Consider the following 26257-nt stretch of genomic DNA (forward strand, 5'->3'; position numbering starts at 1 on the left):
CACTATGATCCAAGACAGAATTCACATCACCTACAGTGACGGACGTAGGGTCACTTCCCCGTCTACTCCCCGAAGGGTCGTAGCTTGGCCCTCTGACACGCCGCACCATCCGCTGGCGTAGGATGGGACGCACCCACTTGCTGACAGAGGCCAGGGCACGACCCTATAAGGATCAGCGAGCACGTCATCCCTGACACGGTCTGCCATGTTAGTAGGGCAGGCACACGTGAAAAGGAAGACCCGGCTCCCCCGAAGGACCTTCTCTATCTTTGGTTTTTTGCTCTTTTTTCCATCTGTAACCCCTGCTCCCTCTTGGTCTATAAAAGGGAGGACAGGGCACCCCACTAAAGGGACCGACTTTTGATCGATCATTTTCGACACACAACACACAGCCAAGCAACAACCGAGCTCTTGGCATCCTTTTGACCTTTCCATCAGAGACTTGGGACCTGTCCCTCTCTCGACCGTTTGTACCCACTACTACAAACCTTTTTCGGTACTAGTAACACGAACAGCCGCAGACTGGACATAGGGACGTTTTGCCAGAACCAGTATAAATCTTGTGTCCTTTAGTACACCATCCGAGCCTAACGCGCAACAATTATAAATTTACTAGCCGGTGCTTGTTCGAAACATCGAAATCGGCCGCAGAGCTCCAGCGTGAACTTACCACGCCCGCGGCGGCCTCCTTCTTTCCCTCCCCTGCCCTCCCGCCGCCGCCATACCCATGGGCGCCCTCGCCCCTAAACCTAAACCCTAAACCCTACTACACCTGCAGTGGCATCCTTCTTCTCCTCCTCCCTCCCTCCCACGCTGCCATGTCCATGGACGCCCCCGCCCCTCCTAGCTCGGCCGCCTCCCCCGCTGCCAGAACCCTAACAATCAGATGACGAAGACGATGTGCGCGCCGAGCGACCAGATCCTGCGCGTGCGGAAGTAAGCATTCCCTCTTTTATTTTATCTTTTTTCTTTTCTGCCCGTTACCTCCGTTTCAAAATCATTTTCTTTCCCGAGATTTTTTTATTGAATTGATTTTTCTCTGATTCGTCCGTCGCCTCCGTTCCAAAACTGTTTTAAGATCTATCAACTCAGTCATTCGGACGTGCTCATAAAGGTAGGGTTTACGTACGTGTATTTATAGGGGTGAATGTGCGTGCGTGTTGTGGACATCTACGTTGTACTGTTTAATTTTAAAAAAATTGTTTTTCCATTCCGCCCGCCCGTCACCTCCTTTTGTTCTTATACCTTTTCCCACAGATATCAAATACCTTTTCTGAATATCCTGTTTTGATTTTTTTTTGTTTTCCCCATAAATGTCAAAACAATATGGCTGCTTATACCAGTTCTATTATATGGCAACTATTTGGTTCATAGCTAAACTGGGCTATGAAGTCTCGTCTCAACCAATAAATAAAGTGGCAAAATACCGTCGAAACCCTTATACATACACATGTACGCCACATGTAAGATACACGGTAGGAGTACATTATCTATGATGGACTTAACATATAGAGAGATTTTTCTAAAATAGAAACATTTTTGGGAAGTAATAAACCAGTACAACTATGAGCCCCGGGCACCATCAATCTATTCAATTCAGTAAACAGCTTAGGCCAGCCCAACGCTCCTGTCCCGCGGTCCCGCACTGGCGTGCGGCGAGCGGCGAGCGGCGAGCCAGCGATCCAGGGGTTACGGTAGGCAAACCGAGCGGCGGCGGCCTGCGGGAGCGGGGGTCGTCGAGTTGGGTATTCGGGTCATGCTGGTCGAGTCGGGTACTCGGGTCAGACGCGACAGAGGAGGGAGAAATTCCAGGCTGCGCACAGTAGTGCGCACGGCCTGCAAATACACGAACCCCGAGCCGGGGGGCGAGAAAACCCCAAAAGGAGATTCTCCTCGCCCCTTCCACTAGAGCAGCCGACGGCCCGAGGCGGCGAGCTCGTCGGCGACTGACCACCGCCGGAGCAGCCGCCGCCTCCTGCTGGTCCTGCACCACAGCCTCGCACGAGCGGCTCCGGTGGCTGCGCCAGCCGCCACTGTGCTGTCGGAAGGCGGCTCGGAGGACTCGCGCCCGCCGCCCCTCCGCCGACCGCCGGCGTGATCGAGGTGAGTAGTTCCTCGCATTCACTCGGTTCCTGATCCCCGCGTGGTGCAATGCTTGTGCGCATCGCTTATTCGCTTGATTTCGTTTTTTTTTCTCTGGTCGCGGCGTTTATTCGCTTGATTCCTGTTTTTTTGCTCTGATCGCGGGGTGGGATTTTTTCCTTTTGGCTTTTGCTCCATCTCGCCGTGCTGATTTCCCTGTGTTGCCGGGCGCCGGCGTTTGCGGCCGTGCGAGGTTTTGGTTGGTGAACTGAAGTTCCCCCAAAGCAGGGTTTTAGCACGTGCTCTCTACGAGGTTGCAGGTTTAGCGTACGTGATGAATTGAAAGCTTTATGTCGCCCGTGATCGGGGACCGAGTAATGACTTGCGTGAGTTCGCGAATGGGGTCGGCTGGTGGCTTTGGATCCCGAGGGTAAGATTTTTGGTGCTGTTTCCACTAATCGCCAAGCCCATGTCCATCGCAGAGGATGATCGAGGCTTCCATGCTTCAACAGTCGAATATATATATATATATAGGGAAATTATTTCCTACTCCCATGGAATAGTTACTCCCCGTGTGTATATCTCTAGATTTAGGGCGTGAATCTAGGGCGTATATGGCCCGACGAAGTGTAGGTAGATGGAGTATATCATCGTACTAGACCGTCTAGGGTACTATGTATGACAAGTACGTAGGTATACTTAGAGTATATGGTTATACTTATTTTATCTGCTACTATCATAGTATTATATAATATATTAAAAAATATGTGTTGTTTTGAAAATTTTTACTCAAAATGATAAATGAGTATGTACATATACGCAATGTGATTTATTGATTATGGGAGTAACTACTCCCGGGAGTATATAAAATGCACTCTATATATATATATAGGGAGAGTATATTTGGTAGCTAGCTACAAAATAAGTTATTCTATAGCCACCTCCATTTACGATAATTTTATATACTAATTTACGATAATGTCAATACATATTTACGATAGTTGGGTTACTAACTTACTATAACACATGGGGATATTTACCATAACGTTATAGTAAACCACTTAGTAAGGAGTTACTATAATCTCGTAAATTAACATAATAATTATCGTAACTCAAAGTGGCTACAGAATAAGTTATTTTGTAGCCAGCTACATGGTAGTAGTTCTATATATATATATTTCTGAAGCGCTTCCTCAAATCCCCAGGCATCACCAATTTTACCGTGATGCAATAGTCCTAGTCATCTCCGTGGCCCCCGTTGTTAGAGAATGGCACTTGAAAAGGCCTGTGGCCTGCTGCGCGGGCATGCACTGCCTCTGAGGCCTGAGCTGGTGGCCTGACAAGCTCTTTGCCGTGGCAGAGTCAGCGATTCTCTAATCTGGCGATCCATCTCTTAAAACTGATTTCTGGTCGTTACTTGAAATTGAAATGCTCATTCGAAGTTAGTACATTCGTGGAGAAGTGCTTCAAGGTCAGAATGTAGCCCTAAACCTTCATTGTCTTCAGAGTTCAGAAGCCTTGTTTGATGTTGTGGGAAAGGAATAACCCTTCTGTGGTTGTAAGAAAGTGAGCGTACCATAGGTGATAGGAGCACAGTGCTGTCAGAACTTGTCACATGTAGCAGCCTCTCAGGGCGAGTGATTTGAAATGCTTGCTATTGTATTTTTCTTTGCTAATTGGTTAACTTTGCTATTTTAATTGGAGGTTTTCATATGTGGATTAGTTGATGGATCAGTTCATAGAATGGTGAACCCAAGAATTTTTAGAAGCCCAGACGATTTAATTGGCTAATCAACGAATTAGACTTTGTCTCCTTTATATGTGGGCTACTTAATCATTAGGCCTAATGGCCGTGAACGGCGAGGAACCAAGGCTGAGGCCCAGGGTTGCCGGGTGCTGGGTCCACCAGACTTTCTTTATGATTGGTAAAACTAGTTGTTTTATTACTGCCGCAGTTTGTCATGGTGATTTTCTTTTCCCGTGAGTCATGGCGATGTCTTTTAAACAACGAGTACGGTGATGTTTTAAATGGAATATATGGATGCTTGTGATATTGGGGTGTATCCCTGATATTATTTCTTGCATACAACATGTATTATGTTATTTTTAGGTCCTGCGATCTAAGAAGGGCATTTAATATATTTTTTTTTTCAAAAATGTCTGTTTCATCAAGAGGAGAGGAAGTGACCTGAGAAGAATACAGTACATTACACTTAAGATACACTCCATTGCTTAAAGCGCCGACAAGAAGAAAAAACAGGGGCGGGTGTCAGTTACAAGACATAAGCTGACCCAACTAAAACACACTGCGAAGAAATGAAACTGCCAAACCAAAGGGCATTTGATGTTATCAAATTTCCATTTTAAAGTGGTGCTCTTCAGTAATTTCCCTCCAAATTATTTCATGGAGGGATCTTGTGATGCTTTAAATATTTGAAATGCTTCAGCTCACGAAGAAGCAAAGTTATGGGGTCTAGCGGGTGCCAGGGGCATAGCCTTGTTGACTGAACGGATACTTGGTGTTGCCTAATTGCTTGGCTCCTTGGTCATTCATCCCTTGTTTGTGAGTGTGTGGATTTGTTGTGTCTGTGTCTGGGAGTGTTTGTTTGTAAGTTTGTGTGGGCTTGTTGTGGCCGTGTGTGTCGGGGTGTGTTGAGGTGTTATCTTTGTTGTTTTGGGGTTTCTCGTAACCCCTTTTTCCTTCTTAATATAAAAGATATGCAGCTCTCTTGTGTGTTCAAGAAAAAGAAGTATTTGAAATGCTGTGTAGTATAGCCAGCAAACAGTAAAACAAACTAGGATACTCTACATGCTTGCATTGTTAGAGTGAGATTTCTCATTTAAGGTCCTGTCCTATCATCATTATGGAGTCTTCTTTTGTGTTTACTTTTTCATTAAGACTAATTACTATGGACTAAAATAACTGTACTTCAATGTCATATTCAGAACTATGTTGTACTTCTTGCTATTTACACTAATATTTGTGGTCTGTTACTCCTTCTGTTTGGTTTCTACTTCTCTCAGCATCAATTATTTTCCATGCGACTCCTGTGCAGGATGGAGCTACATGATGAACTTCCTGAAGCTACTCTGAATGCCATAAAATTTGATCTCATGACCAGTACGGATATGGTATGTTTTGTTAATTTTGCATAACTTTTAATTTTTCCCCCTAAATTAAAGTGTTGGGCATCATTACACTTTTATACTTTACTTTCTCTTTTTTGTGAAGAGCAAGTTTCTACAACTTATACTCTATATGCTTCTGGTCATCTATGCAAATGCTTATTTTCTTATCAAGTCAGCACATAGAGTAATTTGATTATTCTATTCATTGCATTGTGTTGTCAGAGATAATTTTATGTAATTATTTTACCATTTCAGGAAAAATTGAGCAGCATGAGTGTAATCGAAGTGAGTGATGTCACAAGTCCCAAGTTAGGGCTACCAAATAGTTCGCCGCAGTGTGAGACCTGTGGATCGAAAAGTACACGCGACTGTGATGGTGAGTACTATTAAGCACACTTGCCTAAAAAAGTGATATTAAGCATGCCACGTTGAAGCATGTACTTTGTGTGCATTTTTTGTGCAAAGAGAATCAACTTGTCAAAATTTTTAGGGCATTTCGGTGTGACTAAACTGGCGGCAACAGTGCACAATCCATATTTTATCGATGACGTTGTTCACTTTCTAAACCAAATATGTCCTGGCTGTCTCAGTCCAAGGGAAGGCATAAATATGAAGGTTTGTACCTTCCTGACTGACCTATTTTTATCCTCGTTAAGCACTACATGTTTTTTCTCTTTGCCAAAGTTCATTTATACCATAATTTAGTCATAAAATCACTTTCAGATTATCTGGCCATTTTGTCAAGAGCTCTCCTTGTTCATCTGATGAACTAAAGTAGGGCTAGAGAGTCCTAGACACAGAATAAAAGACTGTAAAACAAATATCAGTATTACTACATGCAATTATGCTATTCATTGATGAGTTTGTTCATGTTACCTCTCATGTAATCCTTTACCTATTTATTTCAGTAGGTATTGATACACACGAAAACAGTATAATGCTTTTCAAAAAAATTCTGTATATCAGTTTGATGCTTACGAGCTCAGTGAGTTATTATTCTCTGTATTGTTTCTTATGTTAGTCACCTTTTCCTGAAAATAAATATAATATAATAATTTATTGTTTACATCAAAGTTTAATTCGCAATACATTTGATTACTTTGAGAATTGTACTAATAGTTAATCTGTTAGAGTACGTCAGGGGCCTATTGGGCTGTATAGCCCATTAGTGTTAGGGTTAATTAGAGATAAGGGCCGCTTACTTAAGGGTCAAGTAAGCCTTACTTGGGAGTCAGGTAAACCTCTCTATATAAGGAGAGGAGATGTATCGATCTAATCAAGCAAGAATCAAGAAGGAAATCCCTTCCCTCCAGTTGAACTAACTTAGGTGAATTTTTTTAAATAGAACTCTTAGGCATGATAAATTTATATTTGTATAATTGCCTAGTTCCACTTATGGACTAATTGATGTTGTTCAACTGCTTATAAGTGATTTTACCCAAAATGTTCTATTTAGTTTTTAACATGGAAGCACATGGCTAAAAGTAACGTCCTGGCTCAGTTTACTTATGTTTTGGTAGGTAATAGTATGTTTAGTTCCACAGGTTGCTCTTCATGTTTGGGCAGGATATGATTGTGTTAAATGAGCTTCAGAAATAGGCCATCTTTGTATGTGGCATAGTAGGGTACCTATGTTTCTTCATTGTTTATGTTTCCTCGTGTGTAACCCTGCTTCTGGTATCCCAAGGGTTGCTCCTTTCAGGGAAAGTAGGGACAGACTAGTGTTTATATATGGTATTATGCCTATTGCATTTTCTTATCATGGTTTTATCAATTCCTAAAACTATTAGAGGTGCTCTTGTTATGGCACTAATCTTTACACATCCATAATGACCCAGTTAGGCAATGACCCACTGTTAAGTAAAAACTACGCCTTTCTCTTATAAATCACTCTTTGCTTTATTGAAGAGATTGGGGAGAGAAATGGTTCAAGCAACATCAACATGCAAGTATTGCTCGGTAAGTGCATCTTTAGTTCTATCGGTGCATATTTCTTCCACCTTGTATTAAATCTTGTGTTTTTGCTTGGCAGAAGGATGGCTCTAAACTTTACCCTAGCATAATCTTTAAGACGCTGTCAAGTCCAAGAGTATTATTATCCAAGAATAAACTTCTCAGAAGCCCTAGCGTGATGGAAAGAATTTCAATTGCTGCAGAAGCTGCTGAAAGAATGTCTAATAGATCAAAGGGTAAAGGTTTGCTTGAAGGCCTGCCCCAGGATTATTGGGATTTTGTACCTTCTGAGAATAAGCAAGTCCAGTCAAATATGACCAAGATAATATTGTCGCCCTACCAAGTAATTTTTTTTCAGCCATTCATCTTTAGTAAAGGCTGTTCCATGTTGGCTTCCAGTATAGATATACTTATTCACTGTTTCCCTCCTGAGAAAAGACCTTTTTCTATTATTTTTAATTGGGTCACTGCTACTTTGGCTCGAATAATAGTAGCAGAAACAGGTGGTTTAAAATGTACAATGTAGGATACAAAAAAAGGGGATATGGAGTTACTCATACTGTTTGGAGTATTTGTTATTGATTTATTATTATTATTCACAACATACAGAAAATATAATTGTGATTACGAAACGGGGGCAATAGCACTCCTCAGCTCCTTGTATTCACATATATATCATGTTTTAAACAATAAGACCTGTCCTTGTTTCATTTTCCATATTTGCAGGTCTTCCACATGTTGAAGAAAAGTGACCCTGAACTTATCAAACAATTTGTTTCAAGGCGGGAGCTATTGTTTCTATCATGTTTACCAGTAACTCCTAATTGCCATCGTGTTGTAGAAATCGGATATGGGCTTTCAGATGGACGTCTAACATTTGTAAGTACTATTTTTTTTTGTTAAATCTTTTATCCATTCATCGTTTTTTCCAGCCATTCATGATTAGTAACCTTCTTTTCGTTTAGTTAACCCTATTGAATGCTAGCTTTCTGTATAGTTTAGAGTAAATCTTTCAATAATTTTTTGGGAAGTCATTTAATTAAGAGCAAATCCACTGTATATCTTTGGAGAACTTCCTCACCTGATTTGCCATCAATTAAGTCTGCTTCACTCCATGCTATCAAGATTTCAAATTTCTTCATTCCATGCCATTGCCAGATTGCATGGAGTGAAAAAGTTTGAAATTAGGATTAAGTTCTTCTTTTTTCACTCCATTACTGAAGAAATAGTGGTTAGGATTGTGTCCGAAGGAGCTGTCTGGTGTGTCACCAATGCCAGGGATCTCATGGGGCTAGTGTAAGTCTCGCTTCCCGGTTATAGTTGTGTCAACATACTGTACTGTCCATGGTATCACTGTTCTAATTTTCTTGCATGTGTGGGTGCGTGATGTGTGTTCATTGTCTTTGAATGTTTATCTTTGTTACCTTTTTATTCCTTCTTTAATGAAATGACATGTAGTTTTCCTGCGCATTTGAAAAAAAAATAGTGAGAAATCTGAAATCTGAATGGCTTGGAGTGAAATCCGATTTAATCGATGGCAAATCATAAAACCAGAAGTTCTCTGATGTCAAATAATCCATTACCTCTTTAATTAATGGGAGAACTTCCTTGATCATCTTGGATTCTTGAGTGCTTGGACTATCTGAAAGGATAATGATTCATGCATCTTTGAGGGAGTGTTTCTGGAGAGTGCATTTTTTGTAGACATTGATCTGTGGAGCGCGAGCTTGAGCTAGGGGTTAACACAACATTGGCCCCAACCTAGCCTGCAGTATGACCTTAGTTGCATGGCGTGTTTGGTTTTCTTTCTTCATCTCTTTTGTTTTTTGTTTCCAAGGAGGATGATCCATCCTTATAACCCTATTTCCCCTCCTATACTGAAACAGCATGCAGTTCTTGTGCATGTTTGAGAAAAAAAAATTATTAGCAAACTTAGGGGGTACTCGATATGGTGTGAAACAATTTCTTCATCGCACTGCCAGATGCGCAATCTTTTTGTGTCATTTCAATTTTCAAATGGAGCTGGTACTGGTCTATTTTCTTTGTAGTTTTGTTCATCAAAGCGACATGTTGTGGCGGTCTCATCCACTCATTCACATGCTACAGTACATATTTGAACCACGTGGCATCTCAAATGTAAACACATGATTTTGTTCATTGCATGCTTGAAGTAGGATGACAGAACAAAGGCTTACAAGAGGACGGTTGATGTCAGTAGGAGAATTGATGACTACCGCCAGCATCCACAGTTCAGTGTTCTTGCAAGTGCACTTGTCTCCAGCAGAGTGTCAGAATGCCTGAAGTCATCCAAGGCAAGAAAGCTACTATCTTCTTTTCTATATTGCAATATTTATATAGGATGATTAAGTCATTCTGATCTGTCGGATCTGGGTTCTTAGTTAAAATCAAGTGTTTGAATGCAAATGATTCAATCAAAGTTTCTATTTTGTCCATACCCAATTATATCACTCTAACCTAGATGTTGTTGATGAACCATTATGTTTAACACTTCTAATTGGTTGGGTTATCACTCATCAGACAAAACTATGTTGCTCTTATTTGAGAATATCTGGTTTATCGTGTTCTACACTCTAATATGACTTATGCAGCTAAGCCTTTCCCCTAGAACTTAACCTGAGTGCAAAAGAGAACGGTAGCCTTCTTGAAAGTGATCAAATGCATGTTTCGGAACTGTTACCATGGAACCATGAAAACATTCAATACTTGTCCGATGAGTATTTGAGGAGTATTTGTGTCGATTAGTATCAAAAGAATATCTGTATCTGACATGTGAGCGTTCATAAGTTTCCACTCAAATCCAATTCAATTGCACTGAAGGAACTTAAACCTTCAATTTGTTGAAAGTCTTAATTGTCTTCAGAGCTTTAGCCACCTACTCCCTCTGTTTCACAATACCTGTTAGTTGTTATTTTAGCCTGGCCAGAAGAATTGGGGTAGATAAAATGACTATCCAACCCGTGGTTAATCCTCCATAAAGCGTGCATTACTTGGATTTATGATGTCAAAAGCACACACTTACTCTCTTCCATACTAGTTAATGAAGGAATTGAGGGGTAGGATTGGGAAAGGTAGGTCAAGTTACTTCAACATTGTAGAACAAGTATTTTGACTGTAGTAGAAGAGGCTTAAACAACAAGCATTGTTTGAACGGATGGAGTAATTATCTATGGAAGTTACTTTGGAATAAGGAAGAAAAAACTTTGTTAAGCGCTAGTGTTATAAGATTCTAATATTACAATTGTGGTGCTAGTAATTCTTTAACATTATTCATTGACATTTTTATCTCTTTCAGTTGTACTCTAAAAAGACAGATGGGGAGACATCCACAGATACATCTGGAATGAAATGGCTAAAGGATGCTGTTCTCAGCAAAAGATCAGATAATGCTTTTAGGAGTACTATGGTCGGGGACCCAAAAATTAAGTTATGGGAAATTGGCATTCCTGAAGATTTAGCCTCAAGCTTGGTTGTTTCTGAGCACGTTAGTTCGTATAATTTTGAAAATATAAATTTGAAGTGCAACCTGCACCTTCTAGCCAAGGAAGAACTATTTATTCGGCGAAATGGAAAGTTAATGTTTGTTCGGAAGGCAGATCAGCTAGAAATTGGTGACATTGCCTATAGACCATTGCAGGATGGTGATCTTATTCTCATCAACAGGCCTCCTTCAGTCCATCAACATTCACTGATTGCATTCTCTGCAAAAATTCTACCAATTCACTCTGTGGTATCAATCAATCCACTATGTTGTACACCTTTTCTGGGAGATTTTGATGGTGATTGTTTGCATGGATATATCCCACAATCTGTACGATCAAGAATTGAGCTTGGAGAGCTGGTAAGCTTACACCACCAGCTGTTGAATATGCAAGATGGTCGAAGTTTGGTGTCACTAACACATGACTCTCTAGCTGCTGCACATTTGTTAACAAGTACTGATGTTTTTCTGAAGAAATCTGAATTTCAGCAGCTTCAAATGCTATGCCTTTCAGTATTAACACCAGTTCCAGCAGTTATTAAATCTATGAATTTTCAAGGTTCTCGGTGGACTGGTCAACAACTTTTCAGCATGCTTCTTCCTTCAGGCATGAAGTTCAGTTGTGATAGGAAGTTACACATCTTAAACGGTGAAGTGCTTACCTGCTCACTGGGCTCTTCTTGGCTGCAAAATAACACATCTGGTCTTTTCTCTGTCATGTTCAAACAGTATGGTTGCAAGGCACTTGACTTCCTTTCTTCTGCACAAGAAGTATTATGTGAGTTCTTAACCATGAGGGGCTTAAGTGTCTCTCTTTCAGATCTCTACATGTTCTCAGACCATTACTCAAGGAGAAAACTAACCGAGGGAGTTAAGCTGGCATTGGATGAAGCTGAAGAAGCTTTCCGAATCAAGCAAATATTGCTAGATCCAATTAACATATCAGTTCTAAAGTGTCACGATGAAACTGAAGATGTAACTTACAGACAATCTGATTGTATCCAGAGCAATCCATCAGTTATCAGATCTTCAATCATGGCATTTAAAGATGTCTTCAGTGATCTATTAAAAATGGTGCAACAACATGTTAGTAATGATAATTCAATGATGGTGATGATTAATGCAGGAAGCAAGGGTAGCATGTTGAAATATGCTCAACAAACTGCATGTGTTGGTCTTCAACTTCCAGCAAGCAAATTTCCCTTCAGAATTCCTTCCCAATTCTCATGTATTAGCTGGAATAGACAGAAATCATTGAACTATGAAGCTGAGGGTACTAATGAACCTGTGGGAGGTCAAAACCTTTATGCTGTGATCAGGAATTCCTTCATTGAGGGTTTAAATCCATTGGAATGTCTTCTGCATGCTATATCTGGCAGGGCAAACTTCTTTAGCGAAAATGCTGATGTTCCAGGGACATTGACAAGAAAATTAATGTATCACTTGAGAGATATACACGTTGCTTATGATGGAACTGTTAGAAGTTCTTATGGGCAGCAAATAGTGCAATTCTCTTATGATAGTGCTGATGATCCGGTAGATAAGCTCGGCGCCCCAGTAGGTTGTTGGGCAGCTTGTTCCATTTCAGAAGCTGCATATGGAGCTTTGGAACACCCAGTTAATGGTTTAGAGGACTCCCCTCTCATGAATCTACAAGTAATATTCTATTTCTGTTTCTATTAATGTCTATACTTATTATGTGGACACCGCTGTCTATTTTTTGCCCATGTCATGACATGTTTAAATTTGCCGTGCAGGAAGTATTCAAGTGTCACAAGGCTACAAATTCAGGGGACCATATTGGTTTGCTTTTCCTGTCGAGGCATTTAAAGAAGTATAGATATGGTCTGGAATATGCATCCCTAGAAGTTAAAAACCATCTTGAGCGAGTGAACTTCTCTGATTTGGTTGAAACAATCATGATTATGTTAGTTCACTTAAACATTGTTTTTCCTGTCATTTAATCTTTTAATACTATGCATTTGATCATTTAATGTTGCATTTTGTTATTAGATATGATGGACACGACAAAAAAAGAAAAGAAGGAACTTGGACCACCCATTTTCATATAAGCAAGGTGTTATTCTTTTTTTTTTCTTTTTATAAACAATGATTTCTTTCTTTTATTTGGGTTTTGAAATTGTTTTATAACTATCTGTTTTACAGGAAATGATGAAGAAAAAAAGATTAGGATTGAGATTTGTTATAGAAGAACTTACAAAAGAGTATAACGCCACCAGAGATCAGCTAAACAATGCAATCCCATCAATTCGTATCTCAAGGAGGTAAGCACCAAACCTATTTGTTTGTTAAAAAAGAGCACCAAACCGATTTGTGTTTCAGTGAGTGTCTATATCTATTTATTTGTCTCTTTTTAGCGGTGTCCTTTGCTTTTCACTGCATGTTGATACACATGTAGCTTATTTCACATCCACTTCTTTTTTGGACAAAATAGGAGGGGCTTGCCCCTACTGGAAATATATTAAACAATTACAAAAAAACAGCCTGTCCCAAGAAGAGGAAAACGAAATTTACAAGAAGCTGTCTAGCCAGCGACTGATGCTAGGAAAGTAACTTTTTCTCGCATGTTGCAAAAGCATTGTGAATTCATGTTTAAACTTAGCTTTACAAGCTTCTACACAGGGTGGGTTGTTTGAATATCCAATCATTTGTCACCATCCAGATGGTCTGGGCTGGGAGGATAATTAAAATTCCATAAAGTAAGGGACTGCAAGGCCATCTTTGAAAGCTAGCAGTCAGTGGCAAAAGGGCTGTTCAAGAACAAATGTTCCACTGTCCAGTACACAATGAGCAATTATATGTGGGTCTTGCCATTTTTTATGGGCATATATGTTATATTTATATTATCAATAAATATAACATATATGCCCATAAAAAATGGCAAGACCCACATATAATTGCTCATTGTGTACTGGACATATATGTTATATTTATTGATGAAGGGCGGGCCTGGTGCAAGCGGTAGAGTCTTACCGCCTGTGACCGGAAGGTCCCGGGTTCGAGTCGCGGTCTCCTCGCATTGCACATGCGAGGGTAAGGCTTGCCAATAACACCCTTCCCCAGACCCCGCACAGATCGGGAGCTCTCTGCACTGGGTACGCCCTTATATGTTATATTTATTGATGTGTACCAAGAAGACGGGAAATGTTTGGCATTTGCTAACTGCAGATTACAAAATGATTATATTTAAGGAACATTATTAGTTTCTAATAGTAATCATAGGCCCAGAAGATTGAAAAAAAAACTGGTGTTGTAGGTTCTTTTTGCTCATATTTTATACAATATATCCATCTGAACCTGGCTTGTTGAATTATTAGAATTCAATGTGGTTCTCATTATATATAAATACTTTATAGTTTTTTTGAGAATTTGTTCCGGAAAATGTCTTATATTAAAATAGTTGCTCACTGAATTATTGCATCTTTGTTCCGGAAAATGTCTTATATTAAAATAGTTGCTCACTGAATTATTGCATCAAAATTGGTAACATGCTTAAATTATGATTTGGCAATAGATGTCATATATGGCACATCTCTACTTATTATAAATTTATAATTCTAAAGTCATTGCTATTCACATTCTACTTCTTTGTTTGCATCTCCTACACTATCTTTTCACATGTAAAACTTCTACTCTGCAGAAAATGTGTGGTAGGTGATGAGGGTGTTAAAACTTCAGCATGCTGCATCACTGTCGTAGCACTAGCTGAACCTAACTCCATGTCTCAGTTGGACACTATCAAGAAAAGGGTGATTCCAATCATACTGGATACACTGCTGAAAGGTTGTTACGTTTTGATACAGTTTACATAATATACCCCATATATTTACTGTGAATTTCCTGTAGAACTTAGCCACTTTGGAATTATGATCTGAGCTATAGCCTATAGGATTCCTTTCTAAGCTGTAGTACATAGAGGTAAAATATTTCAAGGTGTAGCTTGTATGGCTTTTTATCATTCTAATATCACACATGATTTTGTAGAAAAAAATTGTATTCTCTTAAGAAGACATTAACCACAAAATTTAGCTGTCATAGGAGTCCATAATATATTTTTGTTTTTTTCTCTCAAATACACAGGAGGGTTGCGTGTAATTGCATTAAAGAAGAGAGAATCCAAACAACGCACAGCACACAACACATGCCCATATAGAGATCTTAAGAATGCATCAAGTGCAAACCAGCTGTTTGCTACTACAATGCTAAGTCACTAGATTTAGGAATGAAAGTAACTTAACAAATCCTTGGAGTTGTATTCCACCCTGTTCTATAGATTCAGGCTTACTTTCGGATTGGGAAAATAAGGTAGGATTTTGTTTTAATAGAAGGACATAAAGCAATGTTACTTCAACTAGTAACTTCCATTTTTTATCCAGTTGAGTCCATGATGGAAATATCTGTTGGTGGTTGATGACATTACAGATCTATATCTTTTAGGAACTTCTCATGTTGACTGATGTCCAAATGAATAAAACTGGTAGGTTATAAAACCTAATATGTTGTTTGCACTAGATAACTGGGTACTCCCTCCATCCCTTTTTAACTGTTGTTCTCACTTCCCGAGAAGTCAAACGTACTCAACTTTGACCAAATATACAAGAAAATATTAATATTTATTGTACATAATTAGTATCATTAGATAGACCGTTGAATCTATTTTCGTAATAAACTTCTTTGGAGATACAAATGTTGCTACTATTTTCTATAAACCTAGTCAAATTTAAAAAAGTTTGACTAGCACGAATACCATAGCGACACTTAAAAAGGGACAGAGGGAGCATTATTCTTAAGTTCTTTACGAGAGTGTTATATATGAAGTTACAAATAATGCCCATGCCAAAGGTTCAAAAGTTGTTCTGTTATCACCCATGACAGACTTAAATAAGTCAGTCACCAATAAAGAAACTGACTTGGCAAGGAATAAAATGTGTTAAGCACCTGACATACAGTAAGCTATACTGATTCTATGCATAGTTTTGAGAAGTATTAGCTTCCTTCAAAAGATTATTCTTGTAACTATAGTGCGGCAGATCATCGGGTGATGCTTTACAGACTTGGGGAAGAAGGAATCTCATCAGATGCTCTCATTTGGATGATCTGGAAGTTCACACTCTGGACTGAAGCTGTCACCAGTCAGATCATGCTATCGTATTAAAGTTTTTCCCTAGAAAGCATCGTTTTTAAAGATTTGCACTGGTTTCGACATCTATTAATCTGGCCCGGATTCCCCTTAAAAACTGGGCCAATCTCTTCTAATAAAACATCGGCAAAGCTTTGCTGTCCTTTTTGGGGAAAAATCTGATAGTACTTGATGTTTGGCTGCTTATCCTCTCTTTCTGTGCAGGTTTTTTGGAATTTAAGGATGTTGAGATCCAGTGTCAACATGATGGTGAACTTCTTGTGAAAGTTTGTATGTCTGACCATTGCAAAGGTGGGAGGTTCTGGGCTACTCTACAAAATGCTTGCATTTCAGTAATGGAGTTGATTGACTGGGAGCTGAGTCGACCAAGCCACGTAGCTGATATTTTCTGTTCATATGGCATAGACTCAGCATGGAAATACTTTGTTGAAGTATGTGCCCCCGTATTTGTTGCCATTGGTTTTCGTTTACAAGCCCGGTTGCCTGTTATCGTTTCATCTTTAGAATTGATTTTAATTGTTATATTTGCAGTCTTTGAAATCAGCAACTACTGATATTGGGAGGAATATTCGTCGGGAGCACTTACTGGTTATTGCAGATAGCATGTCTGTAACTGGGCAGTTCCATGCAATAAGCAGTCAAGGTTTAAAGCAGCAGCGCACTCGTTTATCAATCTCGTCTCCATTTTCTGAAGCATGTTTTTCTGTAAGTACCATGCGATTTTTGTACTGATATGTTTACATTAATTTCCTGTTTAAGGCCTCCAGGCCCATTGTGATTTTACTGTGCTTTTTTCAGAGGCCTGCACAAAGTTTTATAAATGCTGCAAAGCAATGTTCAGTGGACAATCTGTGTGGAAGTCTAGATGCAATTGCTTGGGGCAAAGAGCCTTTCAATGGGACGTCAGGGCCTTTTGAAATTATGCATTCGGGAAAGGTGTGTATGCATTCAAAACATGCTGCCATAGTGACAGATGCACAATATTTTCCAAGATACACTTCATGGCACTCCCAGAAATTGATAATGACAATTTTGAGGGCCTTGATGCACATCCATCCATACCAGTATTTACCATACTGCTTTATAATGTGTGGAGTTTAGTTTTTGCAGAAAGATTGATGCACTGTATTTAATAAATTTCTTCTCAATTCCGTGCCCATGCTTGATAATTGTCAGATTATGGATAAAATTCAACAAAAAGAGTGTTTGATTTCTGTTTTTTAGAGTACCAGTGTTAGCTCTGCTTGATGTTTCGATCAATTAAGCTGATCTCTTGACTGATGTAGTTTTCTACATTGAATTTGACCATCAATTAGGCTGCTGTATTTTGTTATGTAGTCGATGAAGAAAATAAACCACCATCTTAAATATACCTGCAGGATATTCAGTTATTCAATTTGATGCTAACAGTTACCGTATTTTGCAGCCACATGAACCAGAACAAAACGAGAGCATCTATGATTTCCTACGCAGCCCTAAAGTTCAGAATGTTGAAAAGAATCATTTGGATACCCGTAGACAAAGTACTGAAAATGCTTCCATATGTAGGTTAGCATGCAAGTCTAAAGGCAGTGCGACTGTCAATGGTGTTGCCATAACTATCGACCAGGACTTTCTTCATGCTAAAGTCAGTATATGGGATAACATTATTGATATGCACACTTCCTTACAGAACATGCTAAGAGAGTAAGAAGACAATATCACCCTCGATGGAGCTATTTTACTAGTTTATTTTTGCATGACTTATGCATATGCTTTGTTTTTCTAGTTATATGTTGATTATCATTTATGTAATTTCTTTTACTTGCATGATGAAGGTACCCGTTAAATGGATATGTGATGGAGCCAGATAAATCACAATTAATTGAGGCCCTGAAATTTCATCCCAGAGGGGCTGAAAAGATCGGTGTTGGAGTAAGAGAAATTAAGGTGATTATCAATGATGCCTGTTTTTTTAAATAACTTTTTTTCCTCGAACCCACACACATATCATTATATTAAGAAGAAGAAAAAAAGGGTTTAGAAACCCTATAACAGCAACAAACCCACTCACACCAAAGAGAATAAGTGTATATGTTGACTTTGATAATTAGAAGACATCCTATTTTGATTACATTTTTGTATATATGTGTTTGCCATCTGGCCAAGCTTATTGCCAATATCGTTAGTGTTAGAGTATTTATTTCCTACCTGTATCCTCTATCAATTACTTTGTATCGGCTGCCTCTTGGGTTTCTACCCAGTGTGCTGCCTAGAGACTCCCGGCATGTTGCCTGGGACTTCCCCCCTCTTAACTCTCTAGCTTAGCCTCTCTCTATATATGTAACCCTCTTGTAATCTCATCATCAAGTAATCTAAGGCTATTGGCATTCCTCTATCATGGTATCAGACTAATCACGTCTTGGGCCTTTCATCTCCCGCCCACTCTGCTTCCGCCCTCCTCTGCTTCCACCCCTCCCCCCGTCTCCTCGGCCGCCGCGCCTCGCCTTGACGGCTGCAGCGCCGATGGCCCCCGTGGCCCCTTCGGCTGCCGCGCCCCGCTCTGTCGCGCCCCACTTCGGCGGCTTAACCTCCGGCTCCGGCGGCTCCACCTCCGGCGCCTCGGCAGCTTCCACCGCGACTCTGCTTCGCGACAAAGCCCTCGCCGCCGCCAAGACGCTAGAAGAGGAGGTTGTCTCCCTGTGCATCACCAACTCCGAGCGCAGTCAGCAACTCCAGGAGGAGGCTGACCTCCTCAAGTCGGCCGCCGCTGCCCAGGAGCGCGTCCGTGCCGCCGCCGCTGCTCTTGAACAAGAGTGCGCGCAGGCTGACGTCCTGGAACAGCGAGTCCGCTGCCCTCCGTGAGCGTCTTCGCACGGAATCCCTCCGGGACGACGCAACCCTGGACGGCGACGATGACCGCTCCGAAGCTGCGGCCATTGCTCATCTGCACAGCCAGGCCGCCGCTGTCCAACTACTCCAAGTGGCGCGGCTACATCCTTCTCATCCTCGGCTGATTCGCTCTGAAGGACTATGTCCTCAGTGACGATTCCCGCTTCGCCAACCCGACATGGTCGCGCATGGACTGTGTGGTCGTCTCCTGGCTCTTCAACACCATCTCCTCCGGCCTCCTGGACGTTATCCACGAGCGTGACGGCATCACTGCTCGGGCGGCCTGGCTCGGGATCGAACAACAGTTCCTGAACAATCGTGAGTCCCGCGCCATGCTTCTCGACGCCGAGTTTCGCATCCTCTCCCAGGGCACCCTCTCCATCGACGATTACTGCTGCAAGATGAAGAGTATGGCTGATGCACTTGCCGATCTTAGCGAGCCCATCAACGACCGTACTCTTGTGCTGAATGTTCTGCGTGGCCTCAACGAGCGCTTCCAGTTCATGTCGCAGCTTGTCACCCGTCAGTGGCCGTTCCCTTCGTTTGCTGATGTCCGCGCCGACCTACGCCTGGCCGAGCTCAACATGGCGCCTCCCTCAGCGCCTCCCTCGGCTCTCATCGCCTCTTCGTCCAGCAAGCCGCCTGCCTCCTCGTCGACACCTCGGCCTGCATCCCCGCGCCCTCCACAGGCCGCCGGGGGGTGTCTTCTGGCAGCAGCCGTGGCCGGCGTCGTCGCGGCGGCCGTGGCCAAGGCGGTTCGCACAGTGGCTCGCCAGGCGGATCGCAGTGGCCCTCCCTCCTCAACCCATGGACCGGGTCCATCCATATGTGGCCTGGGTCCGCCCCCAGTGGTCCTCGCGGTCCACCGCCTCATGTCGGCCCGCCTTCGTCTCCGCAGCAAGCTCTGATGACGGGCATGCCTCTTCCTGGAGCATACTGTCCTCCGGCTCCTGCAGCATACTACCAGGAGCCCACCCAGACGTCCCCTTCTGCATGGTCACCATGGGATCCCCAGTCCCTCGCCAACGCCTTCAGCACCGTCACCGTCACCCCGCCACCAAGTTCCTCGGACTAGGTTGTCGACTCGGGCGCCACTTCTCACATTGCTTCCAACCCTGGTATGGTCACCATGTCGCCATCCTCCTCTTTTCCTTCCTCCATTGTGGTGGGCAATGGTGCCACCTTACCGGTCGTTGGCACCGGCTACTCTACTCTTCCTGGTCCCTTCCATCTCAACAACGTTCTTATAGCCCCTGACATCATTAAAAACCTTCTTTCTGTTAGACAGTTCACCTCTGATAATCCCGTCTCTGTTGAGTTTGACCCTCTTGGTGTTTCTGTGAAGGATCTCCGTACCAGGAACGTCCTCCTTCGGTGTAACAGCTCAGGGCCCCTCTACACCCTGCAGCTCCCGTCATCGCCCTCCGGTTCCTGTGCTCTTGTGGCCACTCCCTCCCCGGCTACTTGGCATCGTCGCCTCGGCCACCCCGGCAAGGCAACTCTTCAGAGCCTCGCCCAGTCTTCTTCGATTATCTGCAGCAAGCCTGATGATGATTCCCTCTGCCATGCTTGTCAGCTTGGGCGCCATGTCCGCTTTCCCTTTACTGGTTCCTTGTCGACAGCACCTCATAATTTCGATTTGCTCCATTGTGATCTGTGGACATCCCCAATTATCAGTGTATCCGGATTTAAATATTATCTAGTTATTATTGATGATTGCTCTCATTTTCTTTGGACTTTTCCTCTTCGCTTAAAGTCTGACACTTTCTCTGTCCTCTCTAATTTTTTCGCCTATGTGCTCACTCAGTTTGGTTGCACCATCAAATCCGTGCAATGTGACAACGGCCGTGAGTTTGACAACTCTACGTCTCGTGCTTTCTTTCTTGCTAAAGGTGTTTCTCTCCGCATGTCTTGCCCCTATACCTCGCAGCAAAATGGCAAAGCCGAGCGCATGCTTCGTACCACCAACAATGTCACCCGCACCTTGTTCTTCCAAGCTTCCATGCCCCCCTCCTATTGGGCTGATGCCCTTGCCCTTGCCACCCACATCATCAATCGGCTCCCCACCAAGACTCTAAACATGAGCACCCCTTTCTTCGCGATCTATGGCACTCATCCTTCCTATCGTGACCTCCGGACCTTTGGGTGCACTTGTTACCCCAACCTCACCGCCACCACTCCTCACAAACTCGCCCCGCGTTCTTCTCTGTGCGTTTTCATTGGCTATTCTCCTGATCACAAGGGCTACAGGTGCCTCGACCTCGCCACCAACCGCGTCATCATCTCTCGTCACGTTGTTTTCGACGAAACAACGTTTCCTTTCTCCTTTCGTCGGCCTTCACCACCTACACACGAGCTTGATTTTCTAACTGATGACGACCCCCCGCCAGTCTCTTTTCTGCCTGCAGGTATACCTGGGGGCACAGGTTCCCTGCCAGCGCCTGCGCCTCTGCGCGCCCCCTCCCAGCCTGTGCCATCGGTCACTCCGGTGTCGGGACTGGGCACGCAGGCGTCCAGGCCACCTCCACCGGGTTTCACCGTGCCCCAGCCGTCGGTCGTCTCGGTGCCTGCCCCAGGCACACCGGCGTCCCGGTCTCCCCCTCTCGGCTTCACCACGCTTCGGCCGGCGCCCCCTCTGCAGATGACCACTGCGCCCCCTGTGCAGGCGCCCCCGTCGTCCGCCCCTGCACCGGCGTCCACGACGCCACCTGTGCAGGCGCCCCCGGCCTCCTCCTTCGACAAACCGCTCGTTGTCCATGTCTACACCCGCCGTGCCCCGGCACCCAGCTCGCCGCCTCCGCCTGAGCCCCTCGTTGAGGCTCCTCCTCGACGCTCCGGCATCATTCCCTCTCCACCGCGCTATGTTAAGAGTGGTCCTCCGCTTCCGGCAGGCGCTGTTCCCATCCCGCCCGTCGCTAATTCTCATGGCATGGCGACCCGTGGGAAATCTGGGCACCAGCAGCCTCATCTCGCTCTGCACACCAAGGCCCTGTCCCCGCTACCGCGGTCCTGTCGTGACGCCCTTACCAATCACCATTGGCGTCGGGCTATGGAAGAAGAATATGCTGCTCTCTTGGACAACCACACTTGGGATCTCGTCCCTCGCCCCGCCAAGGCGAATGTGGTCACCGGCAAATGGATTTTCAAACACAAGTTTCATGTTGATGGCTCTCTGGACAGATACAAGGCTCGATGGGTGCTTCGCGGGTTTACACAGTGCCCCGGTGTTGATTACGATGAAACCTTCAGCCCTGTCGTCAAGCCAGCTACTGTCCGCACCGTCCTCACTCTGGCTCACTCTCAGGACTGGCCGATCCATCAACTTGATGTGAAGAACGCTTTCCTTCATGGGACATTGTCAGAAACGGTGTACTGCTCTCAGCCCACTGGTTTTGCCGATCCTGCTCTCCCCGAACACGTCTGCAGGCTCAACAGGTCTCTCTACGGTTTGAAGCAGGCACCGCGAGCATGGTACAGCCGGTTTGCTTCTTATCTGTTCTCTCTGGGTTTCACTGAAGCCAAGTCCGACACCTCCCTTTTCATCTATCACCGCGGCACCGAGACAGTCTACTTGCTCCTCTATGTGGATGATATTGTTGTTACAGCCTCCTCTCAGCCGCTCTTATACCGGGTGATTGATGCACTGAAGAAGGAATTTGTCATGAAGGATCTTGGTTCTCTGCAGCATTTTCTTGGCGTGGCAGTTCAGCCACAGAAGGACACTCTGTTTCTCTCACAGCGTCAGTACACTCTGGACATTCTTGCTCGCCATGGCATGAGCGACTGCAAGCCTTGTTCACCCCTGTTGACACTTGTGCCAAAGTCTCTGCTGATGCCGGCTCCTCTGTTGGTGATTCTACAGCATATCGTAGCCTTGTGGGTGCTCTCCAGTACCTAACTTTCACCCGGCCCGACATCGCCTACGCCGTTCAACAAGTCTGCCTGCACATGCATGATCCCCAGGAAGTTCATCTTGTTGCTGTCAAGCGGATTCTTCGCTACCTTCAGGGCACTATCGGCTTTGGTCTTGTCATTCCCCGCTCTGCCCCGACTCAGCTCATCGTCTACACCGACGCTGACTGGGCTGGCTGCCCTGACACCCGTCGTTCCACCGCCGGCTATGCTGTCTTCCTCGGTGGCAGCCTCATCTCCTGGTCGTCCAAGCACCAGCCCACTGTTTCACGGTCGAGCGCCGAGGCCGAATACCGTGCAGTTGCCAACGGCGTCGCCGAAGCCTCCTGGCTGCGGCAACTTCTGCAGGAGCTACATCACCCTCTGGATTCTGCCTGCCTCGTCTACTGCGACGACGTCAGTGCCGTCTACCTCTCCACCAACCCCGTTCAGCATCAGCGTACCAAGCACGTGGAAATCGACCTTCACTTCGTCCGGGAACGGGTCGCCCTTGGGGCTGTCCGTGTGCTTCACGTCCCCACCACGTCGCAGTTCGCCGATGTCTTCACCAAGGGCCTTCCTTCTTCTGTTTTTATGGATTTTCGCTCCAGTCTGAACGTTCGTTCTAACGACGTTCTGACTGCGGGGGGGTGTTAGAGTATTTATTTCCTACCTATATCCTCTATCAATTACTTTGTATCGGCTGCCTCTTGGGTTTCTACCCAGTGTGCTGCCTAGGGACTCCCGGCATGTTGCCTGGGACTCCCCCCCTCTTAACTCTCTAGCTTAGCCTCTCTCTATATATATGTAACCCTCTTGTAATCTCATCATCAAGTAATCTAAGCCTATTGGCATTCCTCTATCAGTTAGTGTTAGAAAATTCCATTGACAAGCTGTCCAATTAACTGGAAAAACATTATGTGCATTAAAATCGATCTTTATACAATATCATCGTCCGCCTTCTAAGCACTGTAAGCTTCCCAAGGTTGAGCAAACGATAATCCTTCCCCACAAACCAGAACAAGATGGCCCATTGTAGAATTTGCATGTACGCACTAAAAGGTGGATTACAACCAGGCGCGGAGCCTGCCTAACATCACAACAATATTTTTTAGTTAATATATTGTTAAATAGTCTATATTAATAATATAAAAAAGATAGATAAATATTGTTGTCATATATATTTATTGATGTCTTCTAGACAACAAAACCATACAAAACCCAATTAGAATAAAATATTTTGATTCATCTAAATTTGTTTGCCTATCATATTAGGACACATTTTAATGAACGTTTACATTTTACTAAATGTGTAATTACATTTCATTATATTTTATATTTTAATGAACCCGTACTTAACTAGTAATAACAATTCATTGGTCATCAATACTTTATTATCATCAAGCTTATTGAGCGGCACAATATTATATGTAGATTATTTTTTTAGTGTGAACCTCACTATAGACATAGACACTCACATACATGCATGCACACTCATCCCTATAAACAAACATGTCCTACCCCACTATGAGCACCTTCGAAAATTTTGAGATTCGTGAATCACCACATGTGCCTTGGTATGGGTAGACACAACACAATTGCCTATCACAGGAAGAATAGCATTGTCAAATCGTCAAATACTTATTACGCATCATAGTTATTAATACTTTTTTATATAATTTGGTCTAAGTTGAGATGGATTGGCTCCTTATAAAGGGAGAACGACATTTTTCTACAATGGAGGGAGTATACTATTACCGTATATGTATTTCATCATGCATGACTTTTCAGTTTGAACGGCCCCATATGTAAATCCTGGCTCCGCTCCTGATTACACTCTGGCATATCCCTGTTTATTACAAAATTGCATGCTGTAAATTTGATGTGAAAAGTATTAGGCAGTGCATTGAGGCTGGTATTTGCTGTCATTTTTTTTTATGGTGTGACCATTTGTCTTACATGCAGATCGGGTTGAATCCTATTCACCCGGAGACAAGGTGCTTCATTTTGCTGAGGAACGATGATACCACTGAAGACTTTTCTTACCACAAGTGTGTTCATGGTGCCGCAAATTCTATCTCACCTCAACTCGGAAGTTATTTGAAGAAACTATATCATAGAGCATAAGATACAACACTAGTTGCACTTCGCATTGCTCCTGGCAATACCTTGTCCTGATCAGACCATATTACCAACTTCTTAGAAGGAACTAGCTGTCACATTTTAAGGATGCTCAAATCGCTGAGAGCAAGTATAATAACAGAGAGGAGAAGCGGGCTGTAAGCTTACAGCCGGCTTATAAAAACCAGAAACTTTGTGAGAGGGATAAGTGGGACATGTATTAATAGTGAAGAGCTAACTACTATATGGATGGACTGAGAGATAAGCTGCAAAGATCCTTACAGCCAACAGGCGGCTGTATTATTAGCCTTGCTCTCAGAGAATGAATCAGCCTAAGATCCTATCTCCCCCGAGTGTGTATTGAAACTGAAAGGATCTTATGCTCAAAAGGTCTTTGGGATTAGGGTGTATGTCAACTCAACTCAACTCAATGGGACTATGGAAGGCGGGCCTGAAAGAGTCATGACTCTGGTTTCATGCCTCCATCTCTGTAGTCTGTAGTATACTAGGCTGCGTGTTTTCTTTTTCTGCATGTTTTCTATTGTGAAGATATTCTTACACCAGAATATGATGGCGTGAAATAATCATTCATTTGTTTCCTACTGTTGGTGGCACGAAATGCAGTAGGTGCTACCATCATCGTTGTATATTTGCCCCTCAGGCATGCTACTGCAAATGAACCAATGGCCATTGAATACTTCATGTTGATGCAATTTGAGGTCTATGACAAGGTAAAAAGCGTGACCTGGAATCGCAAATCCAGACACGTGCAGTCAGGCGCAATCGCCAACTCTATCCATCTCTATTACTTAGGCTGCGTTTAGTTCGCTGCCAAATCGGCGTTTGTACGGTGTTCGATGTGACGTTGAACACTGTAGTAATTCGTTTGTATTTGGTAATAATTGTTCAAACATTGACTAATTAGGCTCAAAACGTTCGTCTTGCAAAGTACAATCAAACTGTGTAATTAGTTTTTGATTTCGTCTATATTTAATACTCTATGCATGTACCATAAATTTGATGTGACGGAGAATGTTCTTTTTGTATAGTGACAAATTCTGAAATCTGGGGGAACTAAACATGGCCTTAACCATCGCGCAACTTTGCTGATGTCTGGTGACAGATGCATTTTATTGGATCAGTTCGCTGAACAAGCCAGTGTTATTTGGGTGCAGATGGTACCAATATTTTCCGATCGATATACTGCTAATGGAGAGGATGGGGCAATGACTATTTGACACTACATGGTTCCGTTCGGCTTGCTGAATCTTGGCTGAAACTGGCTGAAAAACACTGTTTTGGCTGAATTGTTATGAGAGAAAAATATTGTTCCGATTAAAAAAACAAGCCGAACAAACCGAATTGACACTACATGGTTCCGTTCGGCTTGCTGAATCTTGGCTGAAACTGGCTGAAAAACACTGTTTTGGCTGAATTGTTATGAGAGAAAAATATTGTTCCGATTAAAAAAACAAGCCGAACAAACCGAATATGGGGTAAGCCGAACGGAAACCTGCGTCAATATAATACGGACTATAGTACGGAGCAAA

The 26257-nt window shown here is 43.1% G+C and overlaps 1 protein-coding gene across 3 annotated transcripts; it reads left to right on the forward strand.

Annotated features, from left to right (window-relative positions):
* The first annotated feature begins 1729 nt into the window (after positions 1-1729).
* LOC136497089 (DNA-directed RNA polymerase IV subunit 1-like) lies at positions 1730-25404 on the forward strand. 3 transcript variants are annotated; one of them, XM_066492876.1, is made up of 19 exons: positions 1730-2103; positions 5139-5214; positions 5467-5587; positions 5702-5826; positions 7120-7170; positions 7244-7507; positions 7891-8043; positions 9339-9476; positions 10478-12319; positions 12421-12590; positions 12677-12740; positions 12830-12948; positions 14325-14467; positions 16029-16255; positions 16356-16529; positions 16623-16760; positions 17251-17510; positions 17642-17753; positions 24552-25404. In XM_066492876.1, exons 2-19 carry the CDS (start codon positions 5140-5142, stop codon positions 24711-24713), a joined length of 4338 nt encoding a protein of 1445 aa, XP_066348973.1. In that variant the 5' UTR covers positions 1730-2103; position 5139; the 3' UTR covers positions 24714-25404. The 3 variants fall into 3 exon arrangements, with proteins under 3 accessions (XP_066348973.1, XP_066348972.1, XP_066348974.1); XM_066492875.1 differs by lacking the exon at positions 1730-2103 and having other exon boundaries at positions 5122-5214; XM_066492877.1 differs by lacking the exons at positions 1730-2103; positions 5139-5214; positions 5467-5587 and having other exon boundaries at positions 5718-5826; positions 7054-7170.
* The last annotated feature ends 853 nt before the right edge of the window (positions 25405-26257 follow it).

The sequence above is a fragment of the Miscanthus floridulus genome, chromosome 12, assembly GCF_019320115.1.
Source record: "Miscanthus floridulus cultivar M001 chromosome 12, ASM1932011v1, whole genome shotgun sequence".
NCBI classification, from domain to species: Eukaryota; Viridiplantae; Streptophyta; class Magnoliopsida; order Poales; family Poaceae; genus Miscanthus; species Miscanthus floridulus.

Coding starts and splice junctions, on each gene's coding strand:
- LOC136497089 (XM_066492875.1), top strand. CDS start 5,122: ATGCGACTCCTGTGCAGGATGGAGCTACATGATGAACTTCCTGAAGCT. Junction 8,044..9,338: donor CAGATGGACGTCTAACATTT/GTAAGTACTATT, acceptor TGCTTGAAGTAG/GATGACAGAACAAAGGCTTA. Junction 17,754..24,551: donor TTGGAGTAAGAGAAATTAAG/GTGATTATCAAT, acceptor TCTTACATGCAG/ATCGGGTTGAATCCTATTCA.